At 42.8% G+C, this 15,509-nt stretch overlaps 1 protein-coding gene across 3 annotated transcripts in view; it reads right to left on the bottom strand.

The window, feature by feature from the left end:
- Positions 1-6,075: 6,075 nt before the first annotated feature.
- CEPT1 (choline/ethanolamine phosphotransferase 1) overlaps positions 6,076-15,509 on the bottom strand; it is a 31,975-nt gene continuing 22,541 nt past the window's right edge. For 2 of the 3 annotated variants that reach the window (XM_075722509.1, XM_075722508.1), the window contains exons 5-9: positions 14,925-15,009; positions 9,951-10,082; positions 8,925-9,083; positions 7,622-7,747; positions 6,076-6,856 (exon numbers count right to left, since the gene is read on the bottom strand). In XM_075722509.1, the coding sequence (XP_075578624.1) occupies positions 6,737-6,856; positions 7,622-7,747; positions 8,925-9,083; positions 9,951-10,082; positions 14,925-15,009 (622 nt within the window). In that variant the 3' untranslated portion in view covers positions 6,076-6,736. The remainder of the gene's footprint in view (positions 6,857-7,621; positions 7,748-8,924; positions 9,084-9,950; positions 10,083-14,924; positions 15,010-15,509) is intronic. The other variant, XM_075722510.1, reaches the window with a different exon arrangement.

Below are 15,509 nucleotides of genomic sequence, written 5' to 3'. Positions count from 1 at the left end.
GACTGCACGCGTGCCCCGTCCAAGGGCAGAGCACGCTGGACTCTGCTGGATCTGTCCGCCGGTTTCTACCCATCTGTGACTCATGAAATGCATGGGCAGCACTGAACACCAGTTTCTACCCTTTCTTTTTTCCTCAGGGCATCATTGCACTGGAAAACTCTTTTGCACAGAGCTAGCAAGCAGGCTGTGATTTCTTTTCCAGTCTTGCAACAGGGACAAACTGCCCGGCCCTGCGCAGAGCCTTTGGCCCCATCAGGACCTCGCGCAGCGAGGGAGGGAAGTCGGGGAGCTGGCTGCAGGACAACAAAGGTTGTAGAGTAATTGTTAGAGGGGGGGAAGAAAAAAAAAGGATGAGTAGGAAATTGTATTATTAGTGTAATTTCTAATCAAAACAAACCTAGGTTTTGCAAATAAGTAACATCCTGTTGAATAAGTTTCCGAGGTTTCTATTATTGACAACTGTTTCACTTTATTTTCTATCAAGGTAAGCTCATTGTTAAATATCAGCAGGAACAGTCGCAGTGGATTTTAGCAGTTTCCTCTATAGCAGCTGTCTGCTTTGTCGGTACCACTTAGAGCCCAGTTTAGCTCTTTAAAGAAACAAAAATACTCTTTTCCAACAGGTTATTTATTTGTGCTGTAAGCAAACTGTGAAGGCCGCAGGGCTGTGTTTTGTAGTAGAGGGAAAAGGCCAACCAACAGCTTTGGGTAGGGAGGAAGTATTTGTTAAATCCAGTAGTAAAACATGTCGACATCCTCCTTGTTTCTGGTTTTGATGCCAACTTCTTTTAAAACCTTGCAGCTCATTGAAGTGCTGTCTCTGAAATGTGATGCCTGCAGCAGATTTAAAGCTAAATGATGGTTCTCCTCCTTTCCTAACGCACTCATCCAGGGAATAAACATTGCAGCAGGGGAAGCTGGTGCTGGCTGCAGATCTGCCTGGTTCCTTCCCAGACAAAGCAGGGCCAGATACTTCTCTCAGCAAGGGCTGGGGTTGAAGGCAGAGCTTCATCCTCCTCTCTGGGATGTCATGTGCCGTATCACCCGGTACCCCCTAGACATGTGCACACATGCAAATGTTGTCAAAAATACAGTTTAATGCAACTTTTGCCGTGGTATCGAATGCCACGGTAAGAGATTTTACATAAACACTAAAAAAAAAAAAAAAAAAAGCAGGCTGACTGCCAGACAGCTTTTGCTTTCAGAGCTGTTGAACATCTAACGAAAACGAGACGGATGTAAAGGGTATTTATTTTAGAAGTAACTATTTGTGCAGTCATGTACAAATGCAAGTGAGAGAAACGCAGTTGGACAGAGGGTGCAAGCTGAACAGCAAGGAAACTCTCTAGCCCCGCTGAAAGAAAATTGTTGATTTTTGTTCAGCCCCCCCTGTGTGTTTGGAGGGGGGAACAAGAATTATTTCTTTGAAAAAGGGGGATTTCTGGCACCGCAGGTGCTTCACAAGTTCCCCCTCATGGGTAGAGTGTTACAGGTTTAACTACAGGAAATCAAAGCTTAGTGGTCTTTTTCTGTAGGTTTTTTTCATTTAAAAAAGTTCACCTGCCAGCAGAAAATGGGGTGTGTGGAAAATCAAGGGCACCTATCAGGAATTGTCCCTCCCCCTTCTCCTGCTTGTTCACTACCATTTTGAGGAGATGCCAACCTTTTTGGTTGTGAAGCTAACACCCGCTCATTGAGAAAAACGGGAAGTGGCCCTTGCTGGCGATAGCTCTTTAGAAAAGAAGAATTAGAAATCACATCAGGGACTGGATTGTGTGGTTGCTTAACTCCTGCTAGAGAAAAATGCAATAGAAGGTTATTCCTTAGCTGCTGAAAACAGATACACAAAAAAATGATCCTTAAATTTTCAAAAAATGTTGTTCAAATGTAGCCAGTGCTACAGATGCCAGCAAGGGTTAACTACAGTGAGTTAGAAGGGTTGGTGCTACCTTGCATGACTGCTGAAGCACTTTTCCTTTTAGTATTGTTATGGAAAAAGGGACCTAGAGCCATTCCCAGTGCCCAGCCCAGAAAAACATCCTTTGGGAAGCACATCAGCTCTTAGCTCAGCTTCTCAGTGGGCTACAGGAAGACAAAAGGAACAGGTACAGAGCAGCAGGAGCAACCAGGCACTTTTCTGGCACGAACTTCTCTCCCCACCGTCCAGCAGCAGCTTCAGAGCTACAGGTGGTGGCTGACAATGCTGGAAAGAAAGGAAACAAGCCCAGGGGCATAATCTACCCCAGGACCCCCAAATCTCCCCCCACACTCCTCTCACATCTCTTCCCTTTCAGCAGGCTGTTACTCTGCCTGACAGCTCTGTCCTTGTTTCCTAAGCCTGCGTGACTGACATCATTCCTGATCAGCAAGGTTTAAGGGTTTCTTCGGTTGGGTTGGCCCCAACACTGAAAAGCAGCTTGGTTATTGCCATGCTTGCTTACTCACCGGACTGGTGCAATCTGGCAAGAGCTTTAATGCCCTCCCTTTAATGCCCAGATGGACAGACTGCATATTGCAAGAATTATGCACACCCCTATGATCGCTCAAGACCGGTGAAGAAAGAAGACACCGTGCTGAAAGGGCAGCTGCTGAATAAAATACCCTATTTACTTCTTCGAATTCAGTCTGCCTCTCTTCAGTCACCTGCTTGTAGGTGGGGACACTGTGTTTGCTGCCGGGGTAAACTCCGCTGCTGTTTGCCAGGAGCACGGACACATCCAGCTGGGCTCAGGTCACATTGCAGCGTATCAGCAAAACTTGCAGCGTATTTTTAAATCCTTCTTCCTGCTCAAGATTTGACTAACGCTTGAACTAAGACTACAACCGTAAATAAAACAGTGCCAAGAAATGTCTCCCTGAACTGGAAAGCACTCATTTATTCTGCTAAATTGTTAACATAGTTCCCAGCATAGTATTAGCCAACTCGCACTTGTACAAACAACTCCCAGGCATGGTTTGGGAGTCAGCTCAGGAGTCGCTTCTGATTTGCGTTTCAATTCCTGCTATGCAGCTGCCCTGCTTGGAAGATAAGTTTCACGTTATGGTGTGTGTCACCCTCTGCCAGCTGGCCTCAGTGACAGCAAATAGTCCTGGGCATATTTAACCTACCAGAGTCAGTGCAGTCATCATTGCTAAGTGCTTTCAGATTGCTCCAGAACAATAACAGACACAGCTCCTACCTCAGATCACTTCCCACCTGGCTATAACCTCTGAAAATTGCTGCAAGGCTTCACATCCTGCTCTCTGGAAATGATTAAACTTCTCTGCAACTCCATTCCAAACTAAAGATGGGCCATAGCAGCACTGGATGCACCTGGTACATGCAGGGTCAGAAAGAAAGAAGAGAAAAATACTGGTATGAAACAAAACTGACACTCAGATGAACAGAAACAGGCCCTGAGGTACCTTGACTTGTCTCTTTCCTGTGTTAAACTCCTTGCCAAGCAAGGGAACTCCTTTACCAGTTCTTAGAAGCAGCAACACTCCAACACCAAGTGGATATTTTCAGCTTGCCTTTACAGTTTTAGGGGAAAACTTTCCTACCAGAGAACAGGTTGTATTTGTTTTGCAGGGAGTATACTCAGACGCAGGTGTTCCAGCAAGCTCAACAGCCTGCTGTTGCAAAAGCTCTTCCTTCGAAGTGTCTTCTGGATGCAACAGAAAGTGAAAAAGCACATCACAAGGTCAGGCCGAGCCCACAAAAATTCTGTTCCCCATCTCAACTCCTTGAGCAGCCTTAGCTCTACAAGCAGATCTAAGATAACTTATGATCACAAGACAGTGTTGTAACGTACAAGTGCCAGTGGTAAAGCTCATTCATTTATACAATACCTATATCCATAGCAACCCTATATGGCTTGGATTCCCAGCTTTACCAGGATAGAAATGGGAATTTTTTCCTGGCTGGCTGAACATGGAGGGCACTCAAACTTCCAGGTAGTAAAAGGCTGAGGATAAGGTGCCCTATTGCATCTCCTGAACATCAACAGGCTTTAGCTTAGACGTGTTTTGTAAGCAAGAGTTCGGTCCTAGACAACCCTTCAAAGACTTCAGTTCTTCACCAGTCTCAAGTATCAGTGACAAATTATTTGGAGCAGCTTAATCTTAAAACCCTGAAGACCAAGAGCACAATTCCCTATTTGCTTCTCCAGAAAACCTCTTGCACTCCGGGGAGGGACTATCCAAGCAACTGAGTTTTGCACCCACTTCATGCCGATGAAAAGAAACACAGGCTTTGCGAAGGGGAGGCAGGCCCTCAGCACCTTAAAATCCTTCCAGTCTTTTGCCTCGCAGACTTTGTCTTGCTCACCACTTGAAGGGCAGCAGCAGAGGCTTGACTATCTAGATCAAACCTTCACCCAGCTGAACGTGGTTAAAACTAAACAGAATCACAGAATGGTTTGGGTTGGGAGGGACCTTTAGAGGCCACCCAGCCCAACCCCTGCAGTGAGCAGGGACAGCTTTAACCATGTCAGGTCGCTCAGAGCCCCGTCCAACCTGGCCTGGGATGTTTCCAGGGATGGGGCCTCCACTGCCTCTCTGGGCAACCCCTTCCAGTGCCTCATCACCCTCAGTGTAAAAAATTTCTTCCTTATATCCAGTTTAAATCCATTATTCCTTGTCCTGTCACAACAGGCCTTGCTAAAAAGATTGTCCCCATCCTTCCCATCGGCCCCCTTTCAGCACTGAAAGGCCGCAGTAAGGTCTCCCCGCAGCCTCCTCTTCTCCAGGATGAACCCCAACTCTCTCAGCCTGGCCTTGTAGGAGAGGTGCTCCATATAAACTAGTTATCCAAATAAACTAGTTATCTAAATTCCCATTGCATGTAAAACTGTGATACCGAAGAGACAGCTGCCACCTTACTCACTGGGACCATTAACATTTCCAGGACACTTCAGAGCTGTGCCACAGCTGCGTGGTCAGGACGCAGGAACCAAACTCTCCCTCAGGCTTCAGCCTGGCAGGGACGCTTTGGGAACCCCCAGTGCAAACCCAGAGGTACCCCAAAGAGCCCTCAGCTGCGCTTGCCACATAATAGCTGCTCACAAGGACACAAATGCCTGGAAGTTCAAGGGCGAAGTAGGGAAGCCTACAGAAATTTCTCCTCATCCTGAAGACATTCCTCCTTTCCCCAGTGCCCCAATCCTGAGGCATGACCTCCAACTCACTTGCTGAAATGGTATCGCCCCACAGAAAGGAACCAAAACTTTTCCAACCAGAGACGACACAAGACAAGAGCACATCCATGTGCTAAACGCTCAGCTGGAGTTTTGATTTATTGTTGTTGGGGTTTTTTTAATTTTTTTTTTTTTTTTTTTTTTTTTTTTTTTTTTTTTTTTTTTTTTTAAGTGAGCTGTGTTTAATTCCTTGAAAGAAGAGACACATGCAGTTGTCTTCAGGTACTGCTGTGGCTCTGGGTTCCCAGCAGACAAGAAGCATTTTCTTACCATGCTGAGAGAGATGCTCCATAGGGAGAGGGCTAGGATTCCCCTCGCCAAGCTCCTAGCATTCCCCACCACCTGGCTCCCCAGCAGCTCCCCGATAGCCATGGCAGATCCTGCTCTGGCGACGCTCCCTTTGCTCTGCACAGCAAGCCTAGGCACTTTGCTCAGGGTCTGAAGTTCCCCTCAGTGCCAGGGCCTGCGGCACACATTGCAGCACTTCACTACCGTGCGATTAAACCCTCCATTAAATCTAACTTAGCCTCCCTGATGCAGTTCACCACATTTAAAATGGTATTAACAACAAAAAAAACCCACCCCAAACTTACAGCACTATGTAGCAGAGAAAGCTCTTGGAGATCCTGGAATGACAACGCTACACACATAAAAGCATTAGAAAGCAGCTTTCTAAATAGCAGGCAGAATTGTACTTCAGAAGTCTAAGTAGGACAGAGCAACACACACATCTGAAGACAAGGGTTGCTCTCAGAATTCTTATTTATTAAGAGCAGAAAGGAAATTTTGCTTAAGTTTCATACATAAAAAAAGTAAACAGTAAAATTTTCTTTTCATAGTCTTTCCACTGAAGAAAATTGAGAAATAAGTTGTCTTTTTAGATAATGTTTATTTAAAAAAATAAAATTAATTGACAAAGATACCATACTATTTTGCATGCCGGTCATCCCTTCCGCTTGCAGAACCCTGTTCAACACATTATTCTTCAGCAAGAAACCGCTTTATCAGCAATGCATAAGCAAAAGAACCACATCAGTCTGGACTCAAACCTCAACAGCTGCTTCAGCTACACAAGCTAGTGCGATATCTCTGTTTTTACCAGCTCAGGTCTTTAGTAAATAAATTTCGAGTGGACACTAAACAAGTATTTCACTAAGAGATGATGAAATATTAAAATTAAAAGCAAGTTGTATTGCAGCTGTAATTATACTACATTAGAAACTTCAGTTGTTGGGGATCCATTCACCATATATAGATTATTTTGTAATCAAGGTAATTACAAAGACAGAGCATTACTCCCTGCATGCTTTCCCGGGCTTTGAACCAACAGAGTTGACTACATGTAGAGTTGACTAGGGTGTACTTGGAATTCACTCTCTCAGGCAGGAGACTAGCTAAGGAGTGTTACTGATAACAAAGAATAGCAGTTATACAACATGGATTACTATAAATTACTTTGTTCTTATCTGCTTTTTGCCTTAGTCTCCCACATATCTTCACATCCGTTCATGTAGAAAACCAACTCTCTCTTATTTCTTCTTATGGTGACTCCCCATTTACTAATGGTGATTAGAATGCGTGGAGGACGACTTGATTCGGAATACATGGATGTGCAGATGGGCAGCAATTTGATTGCACACACTGACACAGTATCGAAGCAAATCAAAGAGAGAAAAGATCTGCCAATGGAAAAAATTACACACATTTAGATCTATATTTGCATAGAGTATAACACAAGATTGTAACACCACCTGCACACTTCAGAATAAAAGCACTCGGGTCTTCTTTTCACAAACTAAATCTCCAACTCTGTAGGAATAATCACTCAGTGAAGAAAGAGTTTCTAGGTATGCTGCGCTTTCTTCCAGCTTTGTAAGAATACAGACTCTTAATTCTGTAGTCAGAGAGGGGAAAACAGTTATAGTACCTATACAGATACTGTGAAATGCCCCATTAACTCTGAATTGTGATAACCATACACAAAATACCGATTTCATTAAAAGGTTAACACTGCATTTTGGTAGATAACACTTGAGTGCTTGATAAGCACGTATGAGTAACTTCAGGTATCTTTTCCTAATGGATGCTGCTAGTAGTGACAGACGTACATGCTTTCAAGAGCTTAAGGTACAGCCGTACTACAGTTGCACCGCACATAATATACTCCCTCGCTAACAAGGCATCAACACAAATCTTCAAAACAGTCTATTCTAAGCTTTGAGTATTTGCTACGTTGCTTTAAAACTGTTTAAACTATGCACCAAGCAAACCATGTTTACCTCCGTTTGCATGAGCTCTATTTAAAATCAACTCAGTAAAGTAAGTTCCCAGTCCCATCACCCTCTAGGTGAGTCAGCTAGGCTCAACCAACGCAAACCATATTTGTGAGAGAGCACGCAAACGCTCACAATGATTACCGACAAGCAAAGCGAGCCCATACTTACCAGGGCAATCCAGAGTACAATATACTCATCAATAAAGCTGTTAAAATACTGGTCCAGAAACAACAGTGCTGGGCCTATGAATGCTGTGTCGTGCAGGTGCATTTCACTTTTGGTCATGTGTGCAACCTACAACAAAAGAAGGAAGTTTAAGAAATAAACATATGCCAGCCAACGCAGAGTGATTTCAGAATACACAAAGCCACAGAAGTTATAGTTCAAGCCGCATTACCGTAAGATGTATCAGGTACTTAAGTAGCAGCAGCAATACTGTTTGAACCACAAAAGTCTACAGCTATGAGATGCAAGGTTTGCAGAGAAGTATCTTTTATTAGCACAAAGAACGTAGCTACAGGGAAAAAATCCTAACACATTTTCCAGCCCACAAATCTTTCCTCTGGCCAGAAACAAAACAGTAAAATAGAAGTAGACTGGTAAATTTTAAGGTTTAGTTGAGCCTGGAAACCAAAACTCACAGCTGCTAGACCTTCAAAAATCAGAGACACTTACTGTTCCTCTCACTTCACCTATTTGTTCCCATCCCATAAGGATCACCACCTCTCTCTGGTTACCATTTGATGATCACATCTTTTCATGCCAAATTGTGACATTCCCTCCCTCCCCCACAGGCACAGAGGCTGTCCTACACCACATCCTCACTTTTACCAGCACAACTGTTGATGTGACTGTGTAGTTAACCAGCCTTGGTAAGAAAGAAACTTTTCTTCCATTCCGAGTTATGTCCGTTGTTTCATCCCTCATTCACCCTCTGTGCAACGGGCTCCGCTCCCAATAGCGCTGCCGTCTGCTCCCGGGTACAAACCTGTTAATTTTAACCACTATTTCTCTCCAATTGTTTAAGTTAAACCCTGAGCAACTGTTCCAAACCTCAGCACCTCTGTCACCTTCGCTCCTTCTCCCAAACTTCCCTCCCCCCTCTGCACCTGCATCTGAGGGGGGTTTCAGCCACCTCCGTGCCTGCCCAGCTCATTGCCCACATGCCCAAATACACTGCAAAAATGTGAATGAACAGCTGGGAAAGTGGGAGAAACAGAACTTTGGCAACTCTAAGCTGTACTGGCACTGACTGTGTAACCATGGCACTAACTTGAGGTTTACCGCTCCCCTTTCGAACAGAAGGAAGGCTCTGCTGCACCTCCAAGCTACTCAAAATAAGTAAAGCACGAGTATCGCTTCAGTACACAAACAGATGCAAGTTAGTCAGTGGAATAACTAGAGAACTTTAAATAATCTACAAAAAGTTTTACTGCAATAACAAGAAACTGGAAGGTTCTGGCACACTTACCACTAGTTTATTTGTTATCTTAGCAGATACAAAACCAAAAGTAAGTATATATAAGCAGGGATGCCTTTCAAAGAGCTGCACAGCAGATTTCTTGTAGATCATTGCAGCTAATGCAATCACTGACCCAATATGAAGAAAAGGTGAAAGGACGCTCGTTCCCTACAGTGGGATTAAAGTTAAAGCGTTAGGTTAACAAAACATGCACATTGCAAAGAAACCTCAGTAAGCCAGACGCTCACGTGGTATGCAACTGGTGGTTTCTAACTAAAGTAAGATTAAAAACATGTCTTTCTGAACACCGGTACTAACAGGAACAAAGCATGGTGAAACTTGAGCGAGCATCAGCTGAGAACATGGTTGAACCTTTCATGTGCTGGGAGAGGAAATAAGGTTTTTGGCAGCAAGAAGCGCACAGCTGTGACACGTGTCACACAGGCAGTGGCTGACACTTTTAGCAAGTGACAGGAGACAATACTTCTATCGCTTTCTCAGCTAGAAAGCAACTCAAACAGTCTTCTAGGTAGCAACTAATTATTAGGCCACTATAGGATTGCTTTTTGGAAAACTCCCGGGGCTCCAGAATCAATCATCATCTTCACTGAAACAGAAGGTACTTGTGCAGATACCTCCACCTGTAGTTCTTCACTAGTAATATGAATAATACAGATCTTCTAGAAGGATCAAAGCCATAACCAATCTTCTTGACGAACTTTCTTCTGAATGGATTTTTGCATTGGACTTTTCTATGAACTCTTTGGGGGCGTGCGCATTTGTATAACCTGTTTTATAGGATTAATTCAAAAGCAAATATCAAAGTACAATAAGCACTTTTAATCACTCCAATTTTAAAACTCTTGACTCCTAAAGCTACTATTCTTACGCAGACAATATTCACTTGTTTTTCCCACGCCAGCAAGGAACTGAAAGTATTTCACATGTAGAAGGCATTATCTTAAATAAAAACTAAAAGGCATGGCTCAAAAGCCACAGAGTGCTGAAGAGTAACTAGCAGAACAAAGTACTTACTGCTATAGTGGATCCATTTTTGCCAACTCCACCTGTGAAGATTACACCAAAGTAGTTTGTACAGGAGAATACGGTTCCTGCGACAGTACAGAGAGCTGGGAATATTTTCACCTGAATATTCAGTATTGGAATCTTAATGGAAGAGAGACAAGAAGTTAAAATATGCACAAGCAAACCAAAATTGGGCTTAATACTTCTGGTGCACTCAAACACTCCACTTTCCAATACCACATTTGCTTTTCTTTCTCTGCTATGCAGAGATTTAAATTTCTACAAGGCACAGAGAAACATGTGTTCTTCCAATAATCCTCCCATCAAGCTCCCCATAAAGCCAGACGTATCTTCAGTTACCTAAAAAGAGCCACCAAAAGCAGATAAGTGGACCCAAACCAAGAACTTGCTAGCTAAATCACCCAGCTATCACACAGAAGAAAAATGCATCGGGCATCTTTTCTGAAGCTGGTTCGAAAACTCACAGCTGCAACCCAAGATCAAACTGGGCAAAGCAAGAGCCACGGGAGATGATTAAACAAAGCCCTTTAAGAAACTGGATACTACCTTATGGACAAGACAAGGGAAGCAAACAGAGATCAGAGAAATCATCTCGGAGTCAGTGAGCCTAGGAGAGCAAGCGATGAGTTTACTAAAGTCGTGAAAAATGAGTACAGGCAGCTTTGAAAGAAAGGCAGTCGTCGTCTTCATGTTTTAATAGGAGTGTTTCAAGCAGAACAGGAGAAACTGGAAGTGAAGAAAGCATTCAAAATAAGCCACAGCAAATGTGTTATGGAAGCAAGGGTTTAGAGAGAACTACCCAAAGCTTCCCAACTTTATCTATACAACTACTACAAAAAAATCTTCACAGGCTCTTAATTCAGGAACTGCTGTCATAGCACTCAACCACATAAACACCCTTGGCTCCCCAACAGCAAGGAGCCCAACTACATACAGAAGCCCAAATAAGGTCAAGTTGTTTCTGTTTTTCTTCAATTATACTCTCAGCGTAGCTTTCAGCAGGTAAAGATCATTAGTTTTCTACCGAGTTCAATAACTTAATATCTCGATCTTGTCAGGGCACAAATGGGAGGCAGAGCCAGCTTTAACTCTTCATGCCTTGCCTTTAGGCAGCCTACAGAAGAGCACGCAGACCACCTCTCCAAATCACTGCCCTGCAGGCTGCTGGCTGACTGGCACAGTTCATGACACTCAAGCGTATTTCTCCCTTGCTCAGGCTGCACTGTTAAGTCAAAAAACATTTTCTGAAAGATAGCATAGAAAGAATAATGACAAGTAAACAAAAGGCATACGTTGCCACAGACTGGAATGCTAACTGCAATCATTCAGTAACGCTACGAGGCACAGAACTTCGCAAGGTCTCCACTCAATCTTATAGAAGAAGGTACCTGTGCTGCCCTCCGCATCAGTAACCGTAGTTTGGTATTTAAGGAATGGGGTGAATTTGCTCTTCTACAGGAAGAGGAAAACAATGGCAAGCTTCACGCAGGAGTCAAGACATTAAGCTTGACGCTTCCCAAAAACAAGGGGAGTTTGCTGGGAAAAAACACCCCATGAACTCCAAACTATTACCAACACATCTGAGAATGATGCTCAGGAAAAGCAGAAGGATGAGACCACGTTGTTGTAACATCCAGGTTGGCTAGTCATGCTTTATTAACACTCTCCTTTTTGCTTCCACTGATAGCTGCATCAGTGGTAGGTATTAGACTGCACTTATCTGGCAGAAATAACTAAGGGGAAACAAAGCTACATACAGAAGTTTGGCAGAGGGAAGTCAAAGGCAGCGCCTGCTAAATTGCTTTGCATACAAAATGTAAGCAGCAAGGCCAAAAGTTGGAAGCAGCGAAGGCAAGCAAACAGCACAGAGAAAAAAGAAAAAAAAAATATCTGAGTAAAGGGAGAGAGGGAGTTGTACTCAGAAATCTTCCCACAAAACGGCACTGCAGCCCCTGATTTTTTAAGTAAGAGGACACTACAAGGCAAGCCACAAGACTTCCTTGCCTGGTATTCCATATATCACTACAGTCCGTGCAATTATTCTGACCTTGCTGGTAACTGCATGGGTTTCACCAGAAGTCAGACGCATGCACAACTTCACAAGACTACGTCAGTAATGCAGAGAAGTATGACAAGCCAGATCTTTTGCAGGTAAATTATGTTCTTTGTTAAACCCTTTGAAGTCGATTACAAGAGAAAGGCTACACTGCACAGAAAGCTTCTGAGTACAGATAAATCCTGGTAAAGGGAGCATTCCAAATTTTGTCTGGGAAAAAACCCATGCATGTCAATAAAACCAAGGGGCAGCAGGCAAAGAACGGATTAACAAGTGCTTGCCAGAGCCTGGATTAAAGCAAGTCCAGAATCATTTGGCAGAAAATTAATGTCAGGCCTCCAGACTAGATGCCATCAGTTTTGTGCAGCATGAATTGGGATTTAAAAAAAAAAATTTAGGAAACAGTCAGGGAAGGAGCACAGGTAAGGGCTGAGGCAAGGAGCAGTGAAGAGCGTGCAAGAGACGACGCGTCCGAAAGGGGACCCAGAGGCACTCCCTCCAGAAACTCCTCTTGGCTAGCTCCTCGCCGCAGACACCGCAGCCAGCTGGGCAGCTCACGGTGTTCTGGGAGCCCTCGCCAGGCTGGGTCCCAGCTGTAGTTTAGAGCTGTATGTACGCACGCTTCAGTCACATCTGCAAGAGGAATAACAACGCCTAGCAGGCCAAAACCAAGGTTGCTTTATATTCATGAACTGTTTATGCTTTTAAAGATTATGTTGTGGAATAAGACTCAAGCAATTGCAGCACTTTTCTCACTTCAAACAGCAAAAACCCTCAATGCGTCAAACAAGTTGCACCTAAGCTTGCTGACTTTACTTACATTTTCCAAATGAGCATCTCTGATGCAGTCGTACTCACCATCCACCAGAACTTACCGAGCTCCAGGAGCCTTGCAGAACAGCATTTTAACACGCTTTAAAGAGAACCTACACTGACAGAAAGATGGAAGCCAGTACCGGTACACACCGTTCCATGGAAAAAAGAAAGCTAATGAAAGCAACAGTTGACAAAATACACAATTCTGCATTTAGCCTGTTCAGATTGTTTTGCTTTTCGCATGTTAGCATAAGAAAGTGGAATGTTTGAGTATACAACCACATTTTATTCCATTGTTTCCCCCTCCCCCGGATAGAAACAAAACAAAAATACCAAGCCACCAATTCTGCTGTCACATAAAATATTAAAGGATTGGGGAGGTGGGTAGGGAGGGGTTGTGTGATATATTTTGCTCTGCAAGTAGTAAATAACATTTATCTCTAAATAAACACAAAGTCTCACAAGTTGACTGAAAAAGGAAAATTCCTAATTGTCATGGGAAACCTGATCAAGTTCATTCTCTGGAGAAATGCCTCCATTAATCCAATACCGGACTTCAAAATAGTTTAATCTTTTGGGAGCTGACTTAGTCAAATACTGCTGGAACCCAGAACTTCTAACAGATGTCAAGATTTTGCTGAAAAGGGTTATTTAAGTTATTTAATAACACAAGAGAACAATTTCTAAGCTCACACAAATACCACCTTGCAGTGATTTGTGCCAGAGGTTGATGTGCCAGTATTTTTCCCCATTTTTTTTAAAAAAAGAAAAAAAAGGGGGGGGGGGAAGAACTGAGAACATAAATTGGGAAATCCCTATTTGTAATGCAGCATAATAGCTGCATGGGGATGCCGGCCACACTAATCTCTCTGGAAAAGTCTGAGTCTGGCACCAATAAGCTGACTTGTAGCCTCATTTTTTTAGAATTAGTCCTATCTACACTCATTCTCTTTAAATGGTATTTGTAGCCTTTTTTTTTAGAATTAGTTCTGTCCACACTCATTCATTTAGATGGTATTTACTCTGCAGTTTACGTAATTAATTGGGGGGGGAGGGGGGAGGGATGTTAAGCCTGAAAGCACGTGTAGCAAAACTGGGGTAGCCAAGGTTAGCTCCTTTTTCTAGATAATTCTCTACAATGTTAGAGGTTTCCTTTTCTTTAGTTATATGAAGCAGATTAGAAATTCATCAATTTGGGGTGAGATGTTTCAGTAATTTTTGACCATCTCTTGGTTTTATTGCAAATCACAATTTCTTTCTGCACCTTAGGAATTGCATTTATCAAGTACACAAACAAGATCAACACTCTGGAGGGAAAACCTTCCAGGAAATCAATGCCTTAGATGTTCTTTCCCGAAATCTGTTATATTTATGTATGCACATATATGCTTTTCTTTGGGCAATGCTATTTCAACAGCCCAACGTGGCTTCAGTAACGCAAACGTAAAGTCAACTTAATGACAGCCCATAAACTGCCAGCTGACACGGCCTGGCAAGCCTGTGTAACTATGCGGGATCGATATGCAGCCAGCCCGGGATCGTCAGCTTGCTTAATTAGGATGCTCACTGCTAAAAAACCAAAACCGCCAGGAAAAACAGAACGAAAAACCAGAAAACCCATGTGATGATTCCCCCCTCCCATACAGGTAAAGAGCTGTCAGCCACGTTCAGGCCAAATTATCTACTGATGGTTACCAACTGCTCTCCAAAAGCTTCCCCCATATCCTCAATCCAATTTAGCTCTCCTCTCTGGCTGACTTAGCGTGTTGCATGAAATTCATTCAAGTTTTGGCCAGCTCTCTTGAAGGAAGCTGGACTTCACTGAAGGGACATTTAAGTTTGTGCAACATTTGGTAACTTTCTACCTGCAAACACAAGATACAAAATAAGAGCTTGTTTTAATAACTCTGGTAAAACCAGAATGCACAGTTATTGCCACGTGATCTATACTCAAGAAAGTACATTTCCATTTAGGAGGAAAAGTAAGACCTTCCCTTCACAAATTAAACTGTGCAACTAGTTGCAGGTAGTTCTTCCAGATGTCTACTAGATTATTACAAAGCTTAAAATAAGAACATGAACAAAATTACCAGAGATTGCCAAAAAGGTGGTCCTCCAATCACTGCCAGTAAATGCATGATTATTATGAAGATTTGCACTTCAGTCACATCAATTCTGATTAAGTACAAAAAGCCAAAAAAAGCAAAATTATTCAAAGCAATTTCGAGTCAGTTATTTGCAAGCTCAGCAGCTCTCCTCTATCATGCACAGTATAAAACTCCAAAATACTGAGGAAAAGAGGCAAAATTTATAAATAATTTAGAAAGCAAATATTTTAGTTTTATTGTTAAAATTAAGAGCCATGCTGTACTATACTTTTTATTTCACAGTGCCATAAAAATCCATTTTGTCAAAAGGAACAGTTGGAACTCTTAACTGACCACTGCTGGTTGCAGAAATAAATATTCAGTTTTAACCTTGCCCACCAAAAAAAAAAAGAATTTATTTCAGATTATAAAATTCGGGAAAGATATTTTTAATCCCTATTATATTCCCTACCTTACTTTTTTAATATCAATATTCACTCTGAAGAGCATCAAACTTTTAAAAAGAAACAGAACTCCCTGAGGAGTTTATGCAAGCGTGAACGGTACAGTCAGCCGCACTGCTGAAGA

Source organism: Pelecanus crispus, chromosome 17, assembly GCF_030463565.1.
Source record: "Pelecanus crispus isolate bPelCri1 chromosome 17, bPelCri1.pri, whole genome shotgun sequence".
Lineage (NCBI taxonomy): Eukaryota > Metazoa > Chordata > Aves > Pelecaniformes > Pelecanidae > Pelecanus > Pelecanus crispus.
The sequence above is the reverse complement of the archived record's forward strand: the minus strand, read 5'-3'. Positions and strand labels throughout refer to the sequence as shown.